Source organism: Melozone crissalis, unplaced genomic scaffold (genome assembly GCF_028551555.1).
Source record: "Melozone crissalis strain CALT ecotype California unplaced genomic scaffold, PUWL_Pcris_2 ptg000081l_1, whole genome shotgun sequence".
Classification (NCBI taxonomy): Eukaryota; Metazoa; Chordata; class Aves; order Passeriformes; family Passerellidae; genus Melozone; species Melozone crissalis.
Genome location: NW_026535858.1, coordinates 15,546,964 through 15,571,791, shown reverse-complemented (window position 1 = coordinate 15,571,791; position 24,828 = coordinate 15,546,964). Strand labels below are relative to the sequence as shown.

Sequence of the window (24,828 nt, the reverse complement as noted above, 5' to 3'; positions counted from 1 at the left end):
TCAAAATATCAATCAGTTTATTCAAAAGTCCAGGCACAGTAAGATGTGGAGATTATGGGCTCCTGTGAAATCCTTCCCATTGTGTGAAACACAATGAGAGCATACACACTATTATTTACACTTGCAAAAGGGTCTGTAAGGAAAAAAAAAATTAAAAAAAAAGAGACTAAGCAACCTGAATAACTGAAAAGCAAATCAATACCAACATAAAATAAGTATATCATTGTGAAAAACACCAATCACTTGTTTTTAAAATTTTAAAAGTTTAATAGTAATAAAATGGTTCTAAAAATAGTAATACAATTAGAGTAATAATAATTTGGACAATTTGGATTAGGACAATATGAGACAATAGAAACAAAGAGTCACTGACGTCTGGGTACCTTTTCTGGGCAGCATGAGCCTGAAAAAGGACACATGCTAACAAAGGTTTAACTCTTAAAAACAATAACCTGTTGCATATTCATACACCTCATACATGATGCATAAATTCCATTCAAACACAGGATTCTGTCTGGTCAGTGTCAACTTCTTCCTCTGAATCCTAACAGTGCCTTCAAGGCAGGAAGAAGTTCATTTCTTCTGATAAGAGGGCAATAAATAATTTTTCTCTGAAAGATTTAGGTGTCCTGTGGCTGCTATCTCAGTGCAAGTCCTTTATTTGGAAAAAAGTATCCTACATAGCATAGTTTCTATTTTAACATTTTTTTTATAACTAAAACTATATCTACCACACTACTTAAGAGAATTAATACAGCATTACTTTCTAACACAACACATATAATATTCATTTTAGTATTTGCAAAAAGCCAACCATAAAATACACATTTTTCACAGCGGGGCAGCCGCCAAGAGCCGCTGCCGCCGGGGCTGGCCCGGCTCAGCAGCCAGCGTGGGACAGGCGGGATGGAACCCGGCCTGCCCCAGCCCCAGGGGCCCAGCCAAGCCCAGAGCAGCGGGGACAGCTTCCTCAGCCTAGGGACACTGGAGCCCGGCAGGAGCTGTGTGCTTGTGTCCCTGCTCCTGCCCTGGCTGCCTTTGAGGAGCGGGCAGGAAAGCCTCCCTCAGGGGGGATTCCCTCCTTCGGCCCTTCCTCCCGCTGCTTCTCCCTCCCTGCCTCCCTTTCCCCCTCTGGCCGTGCTGGGCCGCTCGTTCCCTTGCTGTGAAGTGACTCCTGCCCGCTTCCCTGGAGGAAGGAGGAAGAGGAGGAGGAGGTGATGGCCCTGGTGCCACACTGCTGGCCTGGCTCAGCAGATGGGCACAGCAGCTGGAATCACAGTGGTCTCCAAGACTGGATGAAGCCCCAGTGGCCAAGAGGGCTGCGCTGGGATGTTGGCTCAGCTGGATCCATGCAGGATTCCAGCGGACACGCGTGGTCCCAGCCAGTGCAGGAATTGCCTGGCCGTGCATTCAGGATGAGTCTGGTTTACATCTGGGCTTGGGGGGAGGAATTATGGAATCTCTCCTGAACAGGAGCTGCCGTGTGCCAGCAGCACAGAGATATTTAGCAGGACCACAGATAGCAAGTGACATCCCAACAGAAGCCATGGGAGCTCGTGCCTTCACTCAAGGAAGCAAAGCAGAGCAGCACTGGAGGCCCTGTCCCCTCCAGGCTCAGCCAGAAGCGGCCACCAGGCTGGAACACTGCAGGGCACAGCCCTGCCAAGGAGCAAACCTGCCCTCGTGTCCCAGCAGCAGCTGAGGATTACAGCACTGGGAAGCACAGCGTCCCCTCCCCTGCCACACCAAACCTGGGGAAGGAGGAGCAATTCTGCTGCCCAGGGACTACCAAGGACTGAGCAGTGTGGTCCTCAACACCCTCAGTGCTTTTTTTTTTCTTTTTTCTTTTTTTTTTCTTTTTTTTTGTTTTGCACAGTAGTTTAGAAAGATCCACCAAGAAGGAAATGAGGATGGTTAGGTATCCAGGGGAGGGAAGATTAGGAAAAGAGAGAAGCATCCACCCATAAAAACATACCACTTCAGACCTCAACTAAGAAAGTATCCAATTATTTCTTAAATTTCCCCTAGACTTTCTGCCTCAGCCTCTTTGCCTTGTTAGCCATTCCACATATTTATTATTCTTTGCATGAAATAATACTTCCTGACATCTGTTCCCAGTTTGTTTCTCTTTAATTTCCATTTATAGCACATTTTCCTATCCTCTGACCATGTTAAAATAAAACAATAAGTATGTTTGACACAGTGCAAGCTACTTAAGATCATGATCCTTCCCTGACCCTGATTTTTTTTTAAATATGTCCTAAAACAGGGAAAGCACTTGAATGAAGTGAGTTGAGAAAGGCAACAGAGAGCTCAGAGAATCACAAAGCACTCGTTTCACAGCGGTGCTGCAGCCAGAGACTCAGGGAGCAGCACGAGGAGCAGTTTGTGGTTAGAGCCCAGCCCCTCTGACAAGGATCAGCTGAAGGCAGCTGGGTAACAGAGGTGCCGGGGGCCCCATGAGATGAGAGGGCAGAGCCAGGAGGCTGTGAGAGAAAAGGCAGCAGTGGGACAGGCACAGCAAAGGAAATGTTAATTCCCTGTGCAGGGACACAAATTGGCTGGAGGGAGGTTTCCCCTCCTGAGCAGGCAGATGGGAAAAGGTGCCCTTCCCTTGCTCTGAAGAGATTTCGTGCCCAAGTGTAATCTGGCAACTCCACAAGCAATAAATTCTCAAGGAGAAGCAGTGAGGAGCTTTAGCTATGGCACGAGAACATTTTGTGTTGTCATCTCTATATTGGTACAAGCCCTCAATGTAATTTTAGCTCAGGAGGAGGTTGCTTATGAAGCAAATATAAAATGGCAAGAAGCAATATAGCCTCCAACCAAACGTGTGTACACACCCTCCAGTCAAGCGACAGAGCAAACCAGGAGCCAGCATTGTCACCTTTTTAGGGACCACCAGGCAGCTCTGCTGCAAGGAGATCCTTCCATCCTGCTCTGTCCAATGCTGGCCTGCCCAGGCTCAGTTCCTGCTGAGCCAGCTTGGTGTGGTGGCACTTCCTGCTGTGACCAGGCTGGCAAGGTCACAGCCCTGAAGGGAAACCCAGGGAACTGGAAACCCTTCTGGGAGCCTCTGTCAGCGCAGGGGCAGCAGCTGCTCTGCAGCTGGGTGTTCCAGCACAGATGTGGCACTGCAGCAGCCAGGAGCCATCCAGGCAGTACAGAGCCTGTGCCCCTGACCTGCCTCTGGCAGATTTCTTCACTCACACAAGTGTTTTACTGATAAGGCCTCAGGCTGCCTTAGGGCGTTTTCCTTTACCCACATTTCGAGCTGACCTGTAGGCACTAAGAAACCTTGGGTTCCATCTGAGGCTTTCTCAGGTCAAACCAAGGCATGAAAAGCAGGACTGAGAGCAGCCAAGTTCAGCTGTGCTCTGACAAAGCACTGGCCCCTCAAACACAGCGTGTAGCTCCGTGCCAGGGCTGCACCACTACAGCCCAGGAGCCAGAAGGGGATGAGGCTGGATGGTCTTTGGGGAAGCAGATCAGACCCTGTACAGACACCCCAAAATCCCACCCTGTCCCTGAGAGGCTTCTCCAAATGCTCCTTGAGGTGGGAAGGGACCCACAACAATCTTTGAGTCCCAAAAATCCTAAATCCCAACACCTGAGAGCGTTGTCCAACCTCCCTGACCTCTTGAATCATCCAGAGCAGGAAGGGGCCCATCAGGATCAAAGTCCAGCTGCTGGCCCAGCACAGGTCACCACAAATTTTTCCCCCAAATCCCAGAGCATTGCCCAAACCCTCCCTGACCTCCTGAATTACAGACTACCCAGAGCTGCAAGGGACCCATGAGGATCATCCAGACCCTGCACAGACACCCCAAAATCCCACCCCGTGCCTGGGAGCATTGTCCAAACACTCCTGGAGCTCTGTCAGCTTTGGTCACCATTCCCTGGAGACCTCTTGAATCATCCACAGCTGGAAGGGACCCATGAGGATCACTGATCCCACACTTTGAAGGCACCATCCAGCAAAGAGCTGGATCAGGTGCTCTGCACATGCAGGACTGTTCCTTTTGGAACACCAGCACCACCCATTGCCCAGGAGATGCTCCCCTGATTGTCCCCTGGCTTCTGCAGCCAGCTTGGGAACCTTGGGAACCACTGAATCCCTGGCAGCTGCAGAGGTGTGTTTGTGCCTCTGCTCCCTGAACTCCCTGCACTTCATCTGCTTCCCTGGGCTTCAACTCTGAGCAGACACAGCTCACAGAGGTGGATTTGTCCTATGAAATCCATGGTTTGGAAGCACAAGCATGAGTTCCCCCTAATCTGCCTGTTTCTTCTGCTCATTTCTCCTCTGCCACAACTAGCCAATTTACCTTTGCTGTTCATCCAGCTCAGCACCCACAGCATCTGGAAGACTCCAGAAGTGACTGAGGAGATAAAGAGAAAAGTTGTGCTACACCCCAAGGCCCGATTATGCAAAGCTTTGTGCGAACAGTGTTGCTGCTGCCTTGGAAAACAGGTTGGGAGGAGAGGATGAGAAAGCTTCACAGTGTGATGTAGCCCATTCTTGGGGTGATAATCTGGATTTAGCCAGCACCCCCTATTTTATGTGCTGAAATAGGATTTATGAAAACGTACCAAGGGTCATTTTTTTTGTAAGTTGCAATCTCTTTATTTGATTAAGTAGTCTGAGTCAACAAAGTCATATTCTCCTCTATTTCTGACAGTTTCTTCAGCATCTGGCTCACCTTGGCCTCATCAAACTCCAGGCAGAGAAACTCCGATTCCTACAAAAGAAGAGAGAACAATATTTGAGAAAAACAATTATGTTTGATCCCTGTGCAGAAGTTTGCTGAGGAATTTGACAGCTTAACTCCATTTGTCCATGGACTTTCTTGCATTTTCCTGTCTGATTAGGAGCACTAATTTGTATCAGTGATAAATATCCAGGTGGGACCTGCCTGAGGCAGATGGGTTTGCAGGAGGCTGCATAAGAAAAGTGTGAACAAAATCCTGGAGTATGTCTCAGAGCATTCCTTGATTAGGAAGCACTGGAAAAGTCAGATCTCAAGCAATCCATGAGTTAACCCCTGAGGCTTTGAGGAGACCCAGACCCTTGCCGAGAGAACCACTCTGCATGGACACAGCAGACCCAGACAGCATCAGCCTACCCCGAGCAGCTGCTGCAAACTGGGACTGCAGAGCCAATGCCTCTTCAGCTCCTGCTGCATCTCCCCAGTTTTAGCAACCTTACCCAGACCTGACTAGAAAAGTCCAGAGCAGGCTTTCACACAACAGCCCGTGCAGGAGGAGCAGCTTTTCTCACCAGCCCAAAATAATCCCAGTATTTGTAACACATTTCAAGTCTCCTTTCACAGACCATCCGACAAGAGCTCTCTGTAACCTGACTTCTCATTGCTCCACGTGTGCCCCAGCCAGGGGCTGGGTCCTGTCCTGACCTTTGGGAAGGAGTGGCAGTGCCATGCCGTGCAGGGACCTGCTCCTCCATGGAATGGCCTCCAAGGCCAAGCTCCTGGTGCCTCCTCAGGCCTCCAGCCACAGCTCTGCACCCCGAGCCATGTGAGCCCATCCACAGATTTAATCAGGCCAGGGCTGCCCATGCAACCTTTGAGACCTGCTAAAGCTGATTTCATGGCTTAATCACAGGGGAATGTGAGTGCACAGGAGGAGATGGGAGCACCTACTTCTGGAGGAGATGTTTTTGCCTGGGCCTAAGGCATAAGGAGGAATTTTTTTTTTTTGTTCCCCTCTTCAGGTTTTGTCAGTCAAAAGGAATGTAAGCTGATCAAAACAAAACACTGATTACACAGAACTCTTTGATTACACAAAGACACTGCCACTTGGTACAAGTGTAAGTGCACTCAGGAAACATTCTTTTAGCTACACAGCAGCTAAACCTCTCCCATGTGGGCTGGATGGTGTCTGGTTATCCACTCTCATGTGCACCAACCTAAAACCTGACCCAAGAGGGCTGGAAATCAGGCTGCTCAGAACTGAGCTTCAGTTTTATTTAATGCTGTTCTGGGTTGACTATATGATGCTTTTATCCCCAATCGTCTCATTCTGTTTATGTTGAATAATTAGTTTTGCACCTTTAAGACTTGTTCCAGAGAGTGAAGGGGGGAGAGTAGAAGCACACAGTTTTGTTTTCAGGCACTGCACTCCACCTACATATTCCTGCTCCGGACTGTGCTGTCTGCAGATGGACAGACAGCGGGACAGAGCTCTCTTTTGCTTTTATTTAGTTTAGCTAGCTGAGGCAGAGAAGTTCCCTGGACTGTGGTTTTATTCCCTTTTCTTTGGACCTCTTGAAGCCTGCTCTGGACTGAACACCCAGGGGAGCACGGGCAGCTGCACCTGTCGCCCACGGGGCCGGGCCTGGCCTTCGACATTTCCAGCACTGGAGGGACTGATCAGAGACTGAGTGAGCTGAGCTACAACCCGGGGCTTCCTCAGTTTGTCATCTCTTTTAGAGTGGCAAGGGGTCTCATTGTTTGATATTGTTTTGGTTTTATTGTTTAAAAAACAGTTTTTTATCACCTTTCTCCAAGGAGGTATTTTTTCCCTCCCGGACCAGTTGGGGGGAGGGGCCGATTGGATCTGCTTTTCCCACCGGAGCTCCTCTGGGGGATTCTTCCCCAATTTGCTCTAAGCCTGGACAAATACAAATGCTTTGTTAGTTTATCTCCCCCATGAAAACCAGAACAAAAAATAAGATGGAGCCATGAAATACAGAAATCCTTATTCCTTCCCTAAGGCATCCTCCAGGAGCAGGACAAATTGTATCCCTGCTCATCCTCAGCAGGAAACAAGGCATCCCTTCTGATCCTTCCTACTGCTAAAAAATGATCCAGCCCCGCTGGAGTAGAGCAAAACCAAAACCAGTTATGGACCAGAAGTCCTGAAGCCCAGCACTGCTGCTGCCTGGGCTGAGCCGGGGTTTCAGCCGAGCTGGGTGCCCAGAGGAAGGTGTGGGAAAGGATCCCCATTTCCTGCAGCCGCCTTGGCTTTGTCCCCCCACGCTTTCCCACCCCTCCTCCCCTCTCACTCCCGGGCTATAAAAAGGAGCTGCAAAACAAAACATCCAAGAAACACAAACTGCCCCAGCCTTGAACCGGGTTTTCAAGGAGCTGCAACAACAGAGTGCTGCAAAAATATTTATATGAGAGACTAAAAGAAGCACGACTTTTTCTGTCTCAGTAACTATACTTAAAAACCCCATGTATTTTTAGAAAACCAACCCTCACAAATTGAAACCTTGAAAAAATTACCATTGTTCTCTACTGTATCAGTTTGGCCAGCTACTTAAAATGCTTTCTAGCAACTTTGATACACGTTGTATTTCTAAGTTTCAGCCACTACATTGGAACAAGAGAAAGGAACCCCTCAGAATTCGCATATCACTGCATTCATATTCATTTCCCCTTGATCTGGAGGATCCTACAACAACACTGGGCATTTCACAGCCACCAGCCAAGGCGCCAGACCCTCTCTTAGAAGCCGCCTCAACTCGACAGCGGTGCTTGTAAGATCATTAGGGGTTCTTTGTAAAGGAATTATCCCAGCTTGAATTACCAGGAAAGCTCTTCAGACGGTGCGAAAGCATCAGCTCCGGGTGCCTGTGTGCAAACACAGCCAGCCAGCCGAGTGCCTCTGGATTTGGGCACCCACAGAGCCTCTTCCCGGGGCTGTGGGAGGATTGGAGGGGTTTGGGTGCGATCCCTTCGGAGCAGGCAGCGCTGCCATGGGCTCTGCAGAGCCTGCCAGCAATGCAATCGCACTGCTCCGGAAGAGATCTCATTCTCTTCTATTATTTCACGTTTTGCCTTAGAGTAGGATATTTTAAAGATTTAAAGATTCTCCTTGCATATGTAAAACCCCAATCTGTAATGTCACCAAACTTGCCTTCAAAACAGCCTGGTACCTTTCATTGTGATTAAGAACCCACATTCATTTTCAGCCTCTCCCCTCTGTTATTTTTTTTTTTTTTTTTTTTTTTTTTTTTTTTTTTTTTATGAACAGAACCAAAAGAAAAGTGAGAATTCCAATCAAAAAGCAGTAGAGTTCAGAAGTGCTGCCATTTTGGACATTTTGGGCTTGGCTCGTACCCAAGCGCAGAGCTCGGGTTAAACCAGAGATGTGTTAGCACAGATGAATCTCGGATCGTTCCCACTACCAGCAAAATAGGCTGAAACACCAAAACACCAGTGGGGGATAAATAAAACAAGGAGCTGGTCCCCAAGACATAAAATACGGAGCTGGTCCCCAAGACACAAAACAGGGAGCTGAACCCCAAGACACAAAACAAGAAGTTGGTCCCCAGGACATAAAACAAGGAGCTGGTCCCCAAGACACAAAACACGGAGCTGGTCCCCAAGATATAAAACAAGGAGCTGAACCCCAAGACACAAAACAAGGAGTTGGTCCCCAAGGCATCAGCGAGCTGGGACTCGGAGCCAGCACACAGAAAACGTGCCCGGGAATTCACAGCACATCAGCTCCCCCAGCAACACCCACGGGCACAAACAAATGTCATTTTGGTTCCAAGGCATTAATTAAACACAAAAGACAAACTACTTGTTTCAGAATAAATCTACTGCTGATATTTTTCTGTCCAATTTTGCAAAGAAGTGTTAAGAGATCGCTTCTCTGGAGTAAAAGAAAACACCTGCAGGGGCTTAGGTGTAACCTGCTGTTGCCAATAGTCTGGTTTATCTGGTAGTGTCAACTCTCCCACTTCCTCCAAATTTGCTAATTCCATGTAAATACTATTCCAATAAAACTCCTGCAGGGACTGTCCTGTAAATATTATCCCAAGTCATAAATGTAATCGTATTTCAGCAGGAAAATCAATCACAGAATCACAGGATGGCTTGGGTTGGAAGGGACCTTAAAGCCCATCCCTGGGCAGGGACACCTTCCACTAGACCAGGTTGTTCCAGGCCCCATCCAATCCAGCTTTGAACACTTCCAGGGATGGGGCATCCACAACTTCTCTGGGGAAACTGTGCCTCACCACCCTCAGTCAAGAATTTCTTCCCAACATTTATTCAAAACTGACTCTCTTTTAGTTTAAAGCTGTTCCCCTTGCCCTGTCACTCCATGACTGTGTCCAGAGTCCCTCTCCAGCTCTCTTGGAGCCTCCTTTAGGTACTGGAAGGGGTTCTAAGTTCTCTCCAGAGTCTTCTCCAAGCTGAACAACCCAAAGTGTCTCAGCCTGGCTGAGGTAAAGGAATTATCCCAGCTTGAGTTACCAGGAAAGCTCCAGCCCTGGCAACATCTCCATCACTGTCCTTGGGACTCATCCCAGCAGGTCCATGAGGTTCACTGGTCAGTAATGGTCAGCTCTGAGCCTCCATCCTCATGGCTCAGCACCACAGCAGGTTTTGCCTGAGCCAGTACCTGCTCAGGCTTGCATGGCACACAAATGAAAATCTTGATTTACAAAAAGGAAAAACGAAGAAAAATGGGGCGGGGTGGGGGGAGGGAAGGGGATGTTAAAAAAAATCCAAATGCCCTCCCCAATACCAAAAAAGGCAAGAGAAAAGAAATTAAACACCACACCCCCTGCCCCCCAAAATCTCAACATAACCAGAAATTCAAAATGGAAATTAGACACTTTTTAACAGTGCAAGGACACATTTTCCTTGGAAAAGGCACATCCAGAAGTCATTTTTGCAATGATGCTGCCAAGCTCTGTCACAGAAGCCTTCCTTCACTGCAGATTTCCTTACTCATTACTGTGGGAATTTGTTACTGTGCTGCCCAGTGGCACAAAATAAACCCTGATAAATTCACCCCTGCCCTATAAACTTGCTTCCAAACCTTTCTCTGGGTGGCCTCTCCCTGACACCTGGTGCTCACCATTCCCAGGGCTGCCTGGGTCAGAGGGACCTGTCCTGTCACATGTGCAGAGCTCTCTCCCATCCCCTCTCCCACTCAAACATCTGCTGCAGGAATGTCACAATACACAACATCCACCTTGCATGAATGGTCCAAAAAGAAGAAAAACCTTGGATTCTAGCTTGCATTTCCTTCTTCAAAAATCACAGTAATAGGATATTAAACTGGGTAGTTCCACTGGGTGGAAATATTTCATGTTTATGAGAGCAATTTATTTTTTGCCATTTAGATTCTTGTCTTAGGCACATCTGATAAGTGGTAAAAAGAAAACAAAACCACAAAAAGTTGCCCCAAACCAATGCAGAATGACGAAAGTGTGAGATGCTGCATTGATTCTTCCATCACATTGCATCAATCGTGATCCCACTGCAAACTTCTCAAGTTATTTTTATATTCATTAATATTCTGCAAGATGTGCTGGGGCATATGATAATGACAGCAAAATCTTGATAATTCCACAAAAAATGCAACGAATTGCAATCCATTGATTTCACACTCCCACATATCTGACAATACTAAGTTCATTATTTTGAATTCAATTTAGAGCTATTTTTGCTAGATATCTAAAATCATGCCCTTCAAAACCTCTAATGTAAAGTGCAATTCATTTCCATAATACTGTATAAAATAAAGCACAAATATTTGTAACTGTGAGAGCCTTTTAATTCTCCATTACTTTGATATTACATGAACCAGGAACCTCTTAAGCAAATTATTATTACATCCCCTTAAAAAAAAGCTAACTCCATTGCAGATTTTTAATACTTTTAATGTATCATCAAGCCTGTAATATCATAGATTAAGCAGATTAAGGATTGCAGAAAATGGAACAATTCCAAAGGATAAAAGTAGATCCCTGATACTGCATAGCAAATGTAATGCCATTCCTTTTACATTATCAGCCTCCTGAAAATATTCTACCTCATATTTTATATCCTACATGAAAAATGAGCATTTCTGGATGCAGCTTTAACCTGCTGCTCCCTGTGCCTTTTGGAGGTGCAGCTCTCTTTTCAGCAAGTGTTGAAGAAAAACAAAGCCAAACCATAATTTAATCAGTATAACTAATTAGAAGGTAGCATACTCTGTAGCTTTTATACCTTTCACATTAAAAAGCTAACAAGAGTAACGTGATTCTTATTAATTAACAAGAAAAAAAGGACAAAAAGGACAATACTTTTATGAAAGCCTCTTCCTATATGGCTCGGTTGCTTTCAGACTGGAGATATTAACTTTCATTGCTTTCTGTAAACCTTCCAATTTCTTTTTTTGTTGAAAAAAAAAAATCACACTGATTCACACCTGTTTCAGGTTTCTGACCTTATGCACTCCCCACATCCCACCCTGAGTGCCCTGCCCTGTGTGCTGCCCCTGCACAGACTCATCACTCCAGGGGTTTCCTACCCACTGTTCCCCCCAAAACCCTCCCACCACAGTGTGCAAGCACAAGTGCAGGGTGTCCAGCCCAGGTTTGGGATGAGTGATCCCTGATTTCTGCTCACCCAGTGCTCACACAGATGCTGGGAGGACACTGCTCCATCCCTGGGGATGTCCCTCAGACCCTTGGCTGATCAGGGGAGGCAAACCCTGCAGAGCTGAGGGCAGCTTGCTGTGGTCAGAAAGGAAAGGTTAGAAAAGCCACAGTTCTGCTGGAACCAACACAATGCACAAAAAAGGACCTGGTTATGCTGACAAAATGCAGATTTCATTCTCATCTATGGATGACTCTTTGCAAGGTCATGCCTGTGACTTTTTGTGTGGCCTCACCTGATCACTTGCTGTTTGCTGAGCCTGCTCACCTGATTCCTCCAACACCTCCAGCTACCTGAGGCTCGGGGTACCCCACAAAACCTGCTGCAGTCACAGGGGCTTCTCAAAACAGAAAACCCTTCATGGCTCTCCCTCACTGAGGAGTGGTGGAGGTTTGACTCTGTACAATGCTGCACCTGCACTCTGGAACATGCTCAGCTTAGGCTAAATCCTCCTGGAATTGAGCTGCTGGACAAAACTCTACCTTGGGGTATTCAGAGTATCCTAAACTTTTAAGGCAATTCTTTTTTCATGAGGGCATCAAGAGGCACCTTTCTAACCTAGCAGTCACCTTGAGCTTACTATTTCCACTGTTTACCATTTGCTTTTTTCCTCAAAACCCCCTTGCCCCCTGCGTTACAGCACTTCCTATGAAAAAATTAAAAAAAAAAGAAAAAAAAAAAAGAAAAAAAAATTATATTTAAGGAAGAACCTGAAAAGTATTTTTTCCCCTCATACTCCCCCCAAAGCAGTTTGGGGAAGGATCCAGCCTGGCCTGGGAAATACTGACCATGTAAGCAGGTCATAGCTGAAGGCCACTGAACACAGGGCTGGGTAATCCCAGCCAAAGGCACTGCCAGAACTTGTGTGTTCTGAGATAGGAATGGAATTGAGACAGGGAACAGAAAGTGTTGTGATCTAACTCCTGCTGCAGGAATGAAAAGTGAAACCTCTCTGTATCTGAACTGTTTCTAAAAAACAATGCAAAAGCAGTCACTCCTCTGACCCCTCTGTGCCCCTCCAGACACTGGTTTGTCAAAGCAAGCACACCAAATGTTCCCATTTGAATTCCAGCATCTTTGAAAGCACAGCTGAGCTCCACCTCTTTCAAACCCTAAAACAGTGAGTGTGGAATGTTTAATCTTTAACAGGAGCATTTTTCCTGTGCTGCTTGGCTGGCCTGAGGTAAGTAGGTGTGATGGCATACCAAATAAATCAATTAACCTGCTTAGGCTAATGACATTGTCTTGGAGACCCGGTATGCAACTCTGCCTGGCTCTTGAGCCAGCTGCTATTTAAACAAAGGTGTAAGCAGAGCTAAAATCATTAACTAAGAAATGCATGAAGAGATTTTAAAAGGAAAAAAAAACCAAAACCAAGCAAAACCAGTGTTATCTGCAAGCTTCATCAAACTGTACACGGAAGCACATAAAGCCAGCATAAAAAGCATATTAAATTACCTTTGTTCACTGTGAGATTTGAAACAAAATATGTATTAAAAACTAAATTTAAAATAAAAACTATATATAACTATATAAGAATATATACATATGTAGTTTCTACAGTTATATATATTACATGGAAAACTGCATAAAAACTATTTAAACCCTCCATTTCTGGTAGGGCATCAGGCTCTCTCACAAGGGTACCAGCGATGAGAAAGCTCCATCATCACTTATTCAAGCCCTGCCTGCTGTGTCAGCTCTCCACTGACAGAGCCTCTCACTGCAAGGTGAGGTGCTCTCCTCTCAGAGTCCTCTGCAGGGGACCTCAGAGGGTAACTGCCCTTCCTCACTGATGTTCTACATTTTTCTACCTTGTTTGACAGCTGTCCTTGTTTTCTTGTGCAGTGTTTTGTTTGGCTGGTGTTTTTAAGGCTGCTCATGGAGCTGAAATATCAGTGTACAGCTTTCCTTATACATGTTTTATGTCCCAATAACTAGGCTAGCCTTTGTTTTTTCAGTCTTGTAGCTCTTAATTGCAGTGTGAAATTAGTCTAAGAACAAGAGTCCTTACTGATGCATCTTCTGTTTTTACACTAAATCGACCTTTTCTAGTGAGAACATTCTTTAGATCTGGAATTGATTTTCATCACATTTACATTTACCTATTACCTAATATGGGAATCATTCAGCATGGCAAAAAAATTAAAATCAAACATCACTCTATCATAACCCCCCACACTTTCTCAGAACAAAGTTTCAACTACTGTATGTTATTATTTACCATTTTCTTAAATGTTTCAGGAAGTACCCTATCACAGCATCAAACCCTCCCTGCCACCGGGGCATGTTTTTGTAACAGGGTATCCCCAAGACCAGGAACTTGGTTAACTCCTAAGGACACATGGAAATTTCTGTGCTTTGAATGTAACTTTTTATTTCATCAAATCAGTGTCAACCACATTCCTCTTTGTTACTGCAATAAACAATACCAGGAAAACAAGAATGAATTCAGGGGGGTAAAAATTACTTTTATACCAAACCATCAACACAGTTAAAGTAATCTACATTTAGAAATAATCCCACAGTTAAAGAATGCACTAAAAACCTGAGCAGAGAATTCCTGACCTTTAGGAGGCTGTGACTTGGGATTCTGGCATTTTCTGGCTGAGAGTACTGCTGGCTTGCAGGCTGAATAATTTGGTTAGCAGCCCCAAGGCAGATCACTCTTGCTCCTCCACAGCTCTCTCATGTTTATGTGTTACATAAATGACTCAGGAACCCATTAATATCCTGCTCAAATATAAAAGCTGAGTAGAAATGAACATCCTCTGCCAACCCAAGTAATTCTATAGTTCTGTAACACTGGGATATTGGGACACAAGACAGATGATGGACTTGGGACGTGGTTAGCACAAGAGCTTTGATAACAGGATGCCTTGGCAATAGCAAACAGAACTTCGAGGATTAAATCAAGATTGCAAGAAGATTCAACCAGACTGACTTACCAGAAAAAGAAAATGGCATCAAGACTTCTGCAAGCAAGAGATGTTTAAAATGTGTAAGTTTAAGTGATGATTAACTCAACCATTGTAGTAAAACATTACTAGCCTTCCTAAAATACTATATAAGCATTTTTACTTCACAATAAATTAGAATTATTTGACCACCACACTGAGTCCCTGTCTCTCTCTTCATCACCGATACTGCAACCCCAAAACAATTTACTTCCCATGAGAGCAGACAATGCTGGCTCTTGTTGATGGCAAAGGCCAGAGGATCTTGGCTTTTCCTTTCCAATCAGCCATCAGTCAAGCCATAACTGATTTTCTCAGAGAAGAGACCAAATATATTAGAATTACTCTCAAACAGCATTTTAGAATAAGATATGTTTAAATCCCTCCTTCCTGAACTCTGCACATTTGCCCTGTGGCACCTGGATTGCCAGAAACAAGAGCACGTGAGGGGTAGGTGGCTCCTCTTGCTGAAATGCTTCAACACCCAGAGCTGAACTAAAAGTACAAAGGTGTTTATTCTGATTGCTGCAAGTCTTGCAAACAGTGAGTAAAGGCCATGCAAACCCTCTGCTGATTTATGTGTCTTAATGGCAACTGGTAATGCCCTCAAAAAGCCCCATTTCAAAAAGTCCCTATGTTCTTCACCTAAGCTCTGGGATCAGCATGACCCAGCTACAGCAAATATGTTTTGTGTCCACAAAATAGCATTTTTCAAAAATAATTTTTGAAGGGCAGCTGTTTGAGCCCTTTTCTCCTGGCCCTGCTCACAGCAAGCAGCAATGCCAGGCACCCGTTTGCTCCAGGGCATTTCACCATCAGAGAAAGGAGACACAAGGCACAACAGACAGGCACACACACCCCCAGCAGCATCCCCATCTCCTCCCAGAAACATTATCCCTCTGTTCCTGGCACACTGATCCCACACATCTGGAATTACAGGCAAATACACCTTGAAATGGATGGGGAAAAGTCACTGGCATTTGGGCAGAACTGCTCATCTAAAAATACATAAACAGGGTACCAAAGGCTTGAAAATATGCCTGCAGTCCAGCATGCATTCAGCTGGGCTTTCCTTCTTAAAATATTTAACAAGACAAAGCAGTCAGACCAAACAGGCTGTTTATTTTTGCTGCTTTTACGGCATTTATCCGTAGCCTTTCTGATGATCTGAAAATAGAACTTACCAGGACAAAAGGATCTACTCAGAGTTCTGTGGCCACTGCAAACACGTCTCCTCAGTGGGACCAAAATAACTGTATTTGTTTCTTTTCTGCCATTTGAGTGTGTGAACTTACAAGGGGACAAAAAAGCCAAACTAAAACAAAAAAAACAGTCTAAATAATTTTAGGTATTTTTTCCTCATTACTTTCAGATGCAAACTGCTGTCTTTCAATTCAGCATGGGAAAGCTCCCACAGCAAAGGGGGCAGCCACGTGTTCAGAGTCCAGCCTGGTTTACAGCCCCTCCAGCACTGCTGCTCTTGCTGTTCCACAGCCTGGGACAGGCATCACACTCAGATTTATCAGCACAACAGCAGCTCCTGCTTAGTGTGGTGCAAAGTCTGCTGAAGGTACTGAGAATCTCTGCACTGACCTCAGTGACCTTCAGATCAAATGCACAGAAATATCAGCACTGTGTGCCAGCAGGGAGACACCAGAGGAATACAGCTCTCTTCTGAAAATACAGGAAAAGCTCCAGATTTGCATTTCTCTTTGCCTTTTTTTTTTAAACCACAGAACATGTCCTTGGTATTATTTGCTGCATAATACACAACTCCATTTTCTTTTTCTTTTTTTTCAGCCTCTTTTCTTGTGTAAGGTGAAAAGCAAAGGCTCACAGTGAAAGCTGAAGCTGGAGGTGCAACCCTGAAGGGACGAGCGTGGGAGGACATTTCTGCCTGAGCAGAATCTCACTGCAGCCAAGGGACTGCCTGCTCTGCCCACACAGCTCCCCTTGCCTCAGTTAAAATTACAACTTTGTTTTATTCAATCTGGGATTTCACAATTCATTCTAGAAATGAATGTGGGCAATAGAGCCTACACTCAACCCCACACCTGGATTAATCTGTTTAAAGGTCTCATCAGGACAAATCAGGACACCAATTCTCAATTTGATCCCCAAACCAGCTTGGCCACAAGGATTGTTTTAAGGTTGGAACCTCATAGTCCTCTTGACAGGCATCATGTTTGAACTATATTTTTTTCCAGAAAGATAAAATGTTTGAAGAGAAGTTATCTAATTTTGGTTGACCTCCCATTCTCAATCAAGGGCAAGTGGTACTGAAGTAGAAATCATTTCCATAACTGAGTTGCACAGCAGTCAGTTAACAATTAATAAGCAATCCACTCGGCATAGGAAAACTGAATAGGAAAATAAACACATGAGAATCAAAGATACCTCTGCAAAGAAAGGCTTCAGCTCTTCCACATCAGATACTTAATTAGTTGTCTCTTTTTCTCATGGTGAACGAGGGGAGAAGAAGGCAATAAAAGACCTTAACCACTTCTCCTGAGGAAAATGGAGATGAGTGAAAGGCTCATTTAGCTTTCTGTGCCTTTGGAGCAGAGAAGTCTCTTTGTTTTGTTATTCTCCACAACAGCAGTTTTATTCTCTGTGCATTTTTTTACTCTCCACCTGTCTTTTTGGGCCTGCACCCAGAGTTTGGAGACCAGCCTCCAGCAGAGTGGGCAGGTGTCTCCTCGTGGTAAATCTGCTTCTCCTGGAGCAGGAAAATGTCCCATTTGTGACTGGCTCCCCTTGGCAGATGTAAGGTCACTGCTGTAGGGCTGTGAGAAATAAAATGTATTTCAGCTCCTCCCCATTCCTGGGATCAGGCTAAAGGTTTCCTCCTGGGAGACCCACCTAAGCACAAGGACATTACCTGGTGGGTCTCATGCTGGCCTGGCACACCGTGGCCAGGAGGGCACAGGGACACGACTCCTGTCTCCAGCACCACCCCTGCCTGCTCTCTGCAGCTCCTGAGTGGGAGAAGAAGTCACGTAGCAGCTCTCAGATAAAAGAAAACAGAATGCTGCTGTGATTTCAGGCAGGGAGATGAGATGGAGAAAATGAGCATTACACAACTCCTAAAGAAGCAGGCAAGGGGAGGATGATGTGCAATGCCAAATGCTCTTGCCTGGTTTTGGACAGCTGTCCTGAAGTGGAACTACAGTAAAATCTGTGAATGGACCTGTGTCTCTAAAATGCATGTGCTTCTTCTCTTTTCGAGCATCAAAACACTGCACAGGATTTTTTTATCCTGCCACGCCTAGGGGTTTGTACCAATGGCTGCTCTTCCTGCTGCCCTCGTGACCAAAAGGTGCTAACAAAGCCAGGACAACTGCACAGCATTGTGATAAAAATAGCTGGGTTTGGTTTAAATATCTTGCTTTTCAAACCCCTGCCTCCTGGGAAGCTAAGCCCTGTGAAAGGGCTGGGAGGCAGTGGAAACTCTGTGGAAAGATTTGGATTATTTGGAGGGCTAGTAGGAAAAAAGGGGTCTGCATATAAAGGCAAAAATGCCAGTGAGAACAGGGAATGTCTGTCTGCCTTCCCTGCCTGCCTGCAGGATTTTCATGTCTCTCCTGACCCTGCTAATGCCTATTACATCTTTCCATGCCTATTACATCTTTCTTTAATGTTAGGAGACAGGAGTTAGCACATATTTTGCAGCAGCAATAAATAATTCAATTCTCAGGTTTATTTCCTCCCATTCTTTAAGCTTGCTTTTATCTGACCCCCTGCTGAATGCCTGGCAGGGATTTTCACTGACCAGCCAACTCTTGCACCCCTGGTTTTCCCTTCCTTCTCAAGCCTCTACAACACACACAGAGCTCAGGGGTGTTTACAATACCCAAATGACTGCTTCTCCAAAAGCATCATTTCATCTCCCTTCTGGAGATTTTTTTAAAAAAATCATACATTAATTAGCAAAGCTGGGTTCAAGTCATGCTAGCTGTTGTCTGTATCCACTCCAAAACTGTTGGGATTAAATTCCCAGAGCCTGCCAAGGCATCTGCAGGGAGAGCAGAGCCCAGGACACTGTGCAGGCACAGCACCCCTGGGACCTGCCTGCTCCCTGCCTGAGGGAAAGCCAGAAGTGGAGTTTCATTTTCAGAAGGGCCAAACCTGCTCAGAAATTCAAAACGAAGTTTGATAAACAGCTCTAAGGTTCTAGGAAAAAAGGTGGCATGCTGGGTTCCCTGCATTCACTCTGCTCTGCTGTAGGCTTGGTAATATAGTGGATATTATAAAATGGGCCTTAATTTCCTTGGAGAAAAGGATTATGCTGAGATAAAGAGTGCTGGGAAGCAGCTTCACATTTGGAATGGCCTTTCATCCCACAGGCCCAATTAACATTTCTGGAAATAAGCTGTAGAGATGTAAAGACATTTCTAAAATATCAGCCTGAGTTATGAAAAAGGTATTGGTACTATGGTGCTCCTGAAATAACCAGGGAGAGAATTTGGCATGTCTGACCTCCTTTGATTGGATCTCTAATAAACAAGTTCTTGAAGAGAACTCAGCATTGCCATTTTATGGGTTTGTGCTACTTCTGTATGCAGCCACTTGACAAAGGACTGTAATTAAATGCTGATGAAATACATTAAATTGACATTACAGACTCCTCATTTCAAACCAATGCAGAGGCAGTGTTTGGTTGTGGTTTGGGATTTTTGTGTTTTGTGGCAGCAAAGCAGGGGAGGCACCACGAGCATCCCCTGCACTTAAAAAGCAACAAAAAAAGAGTAACTTTCAAAACAGTAACTTCCATTATACTTTTAAAGAAAGCCAGGCAGTCACACAAAGAAATCTAACACATTTTGGGTGTGTTATAGAACCAGAACAACACACCCTGGCTGAAAAACATCCCAGAGGTGCTTTCCAGAAGGAACACTGAATCCACTCTCGGAATCCTGTGCTACTGCAAAGGGATTATTACAATTTTCAGGCTGAATTTTAAACAATAAGATAGGGACAGACAACACCAGATTTGGATTTCTGTTTCTCAACCTCTCTGTGTTTTTCCTATCACACCATCTTCCCAAGAGCAGCTCCAAGGTGAGTGCAGTCACAGACCTTGGGCTGGAAAGAGTCAGGGGCCAATCCCCAGCAGCAACTTCAGGGATGCACCTGCACTTCAGACAGCCAGGGGCCCTACATCACTTGCCCTCACAAGAAAAAACAAGTAGGAATGAGAATGGAGCTGCCTGTGAAGCACTTGAGAGGAGCCATAAGGGATTTCCCCTGCTAGAAACCTCTCCCAGAGGTTATCCCAGGTGGATAATGCACTCCCCTCCCTCCCCTGTCCCCCAGCACTGCTCTTCAAGAACGTGTCTGAGGAAATTTCCATCATGAAATCTCCAAAAAAGCCAAAATCTTCCAGAACAGGGGACTCATTTTAGTGCTCCCACTGCAGATGAGCCTCAAAAATATGAAGTGGTCCTTGCACTGCAGAGGAATTAAGGGGGAGGCAAGAAGGTCACTGGCCATGTCAAAAAAACCCACTCCTGACAGTATTTTTCATCTGGACCAGACCTCAAATGCATCCCCTCTTTTCTTGCTGGTTTCTGGTTGCCTTGGATTCTGTGCCTCAAAATGGTCATGAATAGAAAATGATAAGGAAATACATCTCCACTCACTCCCACCACACATTACACTTCCTTTGTGAGCAAAACTACCAGGACTTGTTCAAAGTGTGGAAAAGCATATTTTTAACTGCTACTGAAGATACAGTGAGTCATTAATGATCTGGGTGCCAGGAGACCGTGATTTGTGAAGTCACTGCTGCTCATTATTTCCAAAAAACAATTAGTCAAAATGAAAAACGAAGCTCTAGAGCTTCCAGGAATTGGATACTGTTCTTTGGATCATTCATGAACAGGATGAAGATGTAACAGCTGTCTGGACCTTCCCCTCACCCCTTTAAAATGGGTATAATAACTTGAGATAAGCTCATCTGTAAGGGACAATAAAAATAAGAGATCCCTTTCAGGAGCTGTGGATGGGGAGGATGGAGAGCTAGAAATGCTGAAAAATTACTAATATTTACTGACCTGGCTGCATTAAACTCCAAGCTACCTACTTTTTATTTTTAAACAAGTTTTAAGCATATAAAAATAATAGCCTGGGATAGATACTGATGCTGGAAATAAGTTCAAATAACAAAACCCACAGTGGTTAGAATTGGACTTAGACTTTCAAAAGACAACACATTGAATAGAGACTGTATGACCAGAAACAGAACATTTGAAGACATTTTCTTTTCATTAAAAAATGAATCACCATACTTTCCCCCAGCTAACACCCATTGATCTAACAATAATGAGGGGCTGGCATTTGATGTTTTATTTGATGTCTACAGATTCACCCACCAGAACATAACTACTGCAGGAGCAAAGAGAGCCTGGCACCTAGGTCTGAGGCACTGTGTAAAGTTCTTTAGTCTCAGAATAGCCACATCCATATGGACAGATGCACTCAGCTCAATGAGATTTATTGCTATGAGATAAAATGGCCAGAAAAGCAGCTTTCCTAATTTTTTTGTCGTAGGTAAAAGCTCTAATCACTGTCCTCTTAGTTTTCAGCTATGAAGGGCAAAACAGAGTTGTTTGGTTGTTTTTCTCCCTTAACAAAACCCCAAACAAACCCCCAAACCAAAATTTTTGCTTTAGAGACAGCCATGTGTGACACAGCCAAAGGTTACAGCAAAATATTTCAGGTTTCACAACTCCAAAAAGATGCTCCCATGCTACAGGCACTGTCCCAAGGCTGTATTAAATAGGAGGGGGCTTAATACCAGCATGTGCTACACTCATTTTGGGTCATGTCCCCTCTCTCCCTAATTCTGCTGTTCATTTCTTGGGCCTGTTATCCATGGGTTGAGCATCCCAGAGCATGCAGCAACACACCACTACCCCACAAATGCAAACCTGGAGCACCTAATACACAAGTGCTGTCCCACAGGCACGAGTGGATATGCTGCTCAATATTTACAGCTCAGCGAAAAGCAGCTTTGACAAAGCCATTTTTCAGCCACAGGTACAAATGTTAATGATTAATGTGCTTTTGCATGAAGTGGGAAAGAGGAACAGATGTAGCAAAAAGAAAACAATAGTAGGAAAAGGGTTGTTGGGGAAAATATGGTGTAGAAGTGGAAGAATGGAGGAATGGTCCATCCTTGGAGATACCAAGTGCAGCAGCTCACAGTAAAGGAAGGAGGTACAGTTTCACTCTGGGGAGAAGACAACTTGCCATCAGTACAAATGCTTTCACAGGTGACACAACAGGCCAGCAGTCTTTGAAGTGAAAACAGAAATGTTTCTTGCTGAGGGAGATGTTTCTTGCCCTTCACAACCTTTACAACAGACATAATTACCCAACACACACCAAAGGCTTCTGGCTGAAGAAATCAAAATTAGCATGTATTTTCTTCTCTTTCCTTTTAGCAAACAATCAGATATGACAAGGCACATAACTGAGCACTCTGACACTTCCTGTGAAGGGCAACAAAACTTAGGATGGGAAAGTAAAATCTGAAGCAGCCTTTAAAGAAAATCTGTCTCAGAAATATGCTTCAATACCTTAGCATGATTTTGAAGGTTTGTTATCAGAAAAAGCCTGAAACACAATCAGACTTTTCAGGAGTTTGGTTCCCTGTGGTAAAACACCATGTCTGGCTGGGGAGCAGAGGGCTCCTCCTGGATTCCCCTTCCTGAGAAAGGGTCACCAGGAAGCTGCTACTTCTGACTGCATGAGGAGAGCCACGACAATTAATTGCTCTGCTTGAGATCCTTCTCACCTGCTTCTTGGAAGTTTCCTCTTCCTCAACCCAACAAGTTGTTCAAATTAACCTGTCATGGGCTTGAAGTGCTTAGGAAAGCACAGTCAGGAAGAATGTACAAAGCACCCCACTCCTATGAGGAGAACAGTAAGACAACCATGCACTTTAAATATCTAATCAAGGACTGGGTTTATTACCAGAATTTTATGTTCTGCAGTACCTGAGTGGTCTGCACAAGAAAGCAAACATGCCCAATTCAATAATGTGAATCCCGTTGCAGCAAGGAAGTTCTTGCAAAGCTCTTCCTTTAATGCCTGAGCTGGGCTGGTTATTTGAAAGAGACTCCAGTTCACAGGGCAGGCGACCACGCTGAGAGCTTCAAAACCTGACATTCAGTAATCCATCAGCAGTCATTAGCCTCCCATTTAGGCTCTAATGCCCTTTCTGTTCTGTTCATGGATTACCCAGTTCTGCTATAAAATTGCAGAGATGACATAAGACTCCTGTTATACAAAGCTGTATCACATTCAGCATGGGAACAGTTTGTGTAAGGCTGCAAACCTGTTGCGTAAGCTTTACAGAGAACCAGGTTGTATGTGGATTTTATCTTGCTCAACGTGTCTAGTCTATAATCCAGTTTCCAAAAACACCATTATAGTTCCTTCTTGAAAGAAAAAAGACCCTGAAAAGGTTTGAGATGAGATGATGCTACCTATGAATGTTTATATTGGTGATGCTTTAATGTTTGCATAAATGCTCGTGTGACACTTGCTTTTTATCCTTCAAAGTGAGCTTTAAATGAATTCTAGATGTATTTACCTTCCATTAATAACAGTACCCATAAATCCACACTTTTTCCTTTGAAATAAAAAAAGCATTTTAAAGAAGCAGGGAAGAAGCTCACAAATCAATTGCCTCCCACACAAATCAATTTCCTCTGTCAGATGACAACAACTGGACTTGTTTTTAAGTAAATTGACTTGTTTTAAAGTCATTGGTGAGCAAGAGATCAATACAAGCAGGCAGCTCACAGCCTAACTCAAGCTTGGATGAATTTTCAGAGCTGCAAGATAGCCTTGGTGTCCTAAAATTCAGAGGAAGGTGAGAGGATGTGAAAGACCCAAGATTAGGACCAAGGAATCTTTCAGATCCCCAAATTCACAGAAAAAAAAACTGCATTTGAGACTTGCCACCTTAGAAACTGATGTCCTGGCTGCAAGCAGTCGTACCTACCCCTCCTCCCACCCAAAATAAGGAAAAGTCAGTGTCTTTTGAAGACCTTTGAAGCTCCCTGTGCTGGGAGAGGGCTGATCATTAATGACCAGAAGAAACATCAGAAGTTAAAGCAATGGGACTGGCTCCCATCTGCAACTCCAGACATTATTCCTGGAGTCCGAAGGAATTTTTCATCTGTATTTCAATTTTTTGGTTTTTTAAAGGGATGCCATTCAGGCAGCCATCAAGAACAGAGGAAAGCACCTTGCCTGACAAAGGCTTTTCTCCTGGTTTTCAGTTTTTTACACTGTGTCTTCTGAAATGAGAGCTCTAACCAGAGCTCCTTCCACAACCATCAAAGGCCAAAGTACAACCCAAATTTTGATTCAAATCAAAACCAAGACTGCAAACTTCTGCTATTACATCCTTGATTAATTCAAAGCTTGAATATTCTCACTAGAGCAAGGGTGAGTGTGATGCCCTATGCTGATGTCCAAGTGCCTCGCCCTGCTGAACGTTACTCCAGTTTGGAGCTTTAATTAGCAATAATTACTTGTTTTTCTTAAGCCTTTACTTGCACATCTTGGAAAATCTAACAGGTTAAAGCTGGACAGAGCAAAGCACTTAATACCCTAATCAATACAGCACTCAGTGTGCTAACCTTCAACAGGCTGGTAGTACATTTATCCTTAAAGTATCATCTGGGAAGGGAGAGGAGAGGAGAGGAGAGGAGAGGAGAGGAGAGGAGAGGAGAGGAGAGGAGAGGAGAGGAGAGAAATCTCCTGGTTTCATCTGAGAAGAGCACTTGGGCTGCAGCCCACTGGCCACTCCTGGTCCCAGCCAAGGACTTCACCCCTCTGCACATAAGAAATTAGCTTAGGGTCACCAGAAAGCTTCAGCATTTGCCTTTTATAACTTTGTTTATTGATACCTCTTAAGAAGTTTGTCCTAAAAAATGCAGGAAATGGAGGTCTATGGAATCTGCTAATGAAGTTTTAATTGAGGCTGATGCTGCATCTGGGTTGGGTTTATTCATTTATGCTGTTGAACACTGATGAGCTCATCAGCAAGTTATGTAAAACAATCCATATTCTGCAACATGAAAAGCAAAATTATTTTCAGCAATCCATGTGAAAAAAAGCAAAATGCATCTCCAAAGCCCTTTCAATTTTGCTCCCTGGGTGCATTTGTTTCAGCAGCTTCACTCACTATCTATGTCCTGAATCTTCTCACAACTGTGATCCACAAAAAAATGGGGACAGAGTAACTAAACACTGACTTCAACTTACAAAACAAAGTTGTTCACATTTGCTGGTAAAACAATCCCTATTCCTGTTGGACTGAACTTCAAAACACCTCTGTTAACTCACACCACAGATAAAGCTCTAAAAATAGCTTCTTGCCCTTAAGACCAAAACAAATGATCCAGTTTAAAAGGCATCATTCCCTCCTTATCCTCTGAACG

At 44.5% G+C, this 24,828-nt stretch overlaps 1 protein-coding gene across 1 annotated transcript in view; it reads right to left on the bottom strand.

Moving 5' to 3' along the window:
* The window catches only part of COMMD1 (copper metabolism domain containing 1), a 66,985-nt gene continuing 42,157 nt past the window's right edge, over nucleotides 1-24,828 (bottom strand). Inside the window, exons 3-4 of the mRNA XM_054290346.1 lie at nucleotides 4,591-4,739; nucleotides 1-133 (exon numbers count right to left, since the gene is read on the bottom strand). Of these exons, the coding sequence (XP_054146321.1) occupies nucleotides 4,632-4,739 (108 nt within the window). The 3' untranslated portion in view covers nucleotides 1-133; nucleotides 4,591-4,631. The remainder of the gene's footprint in view (nucleotides 134-4,590; nucleotides 4,740-24,828) is intronic.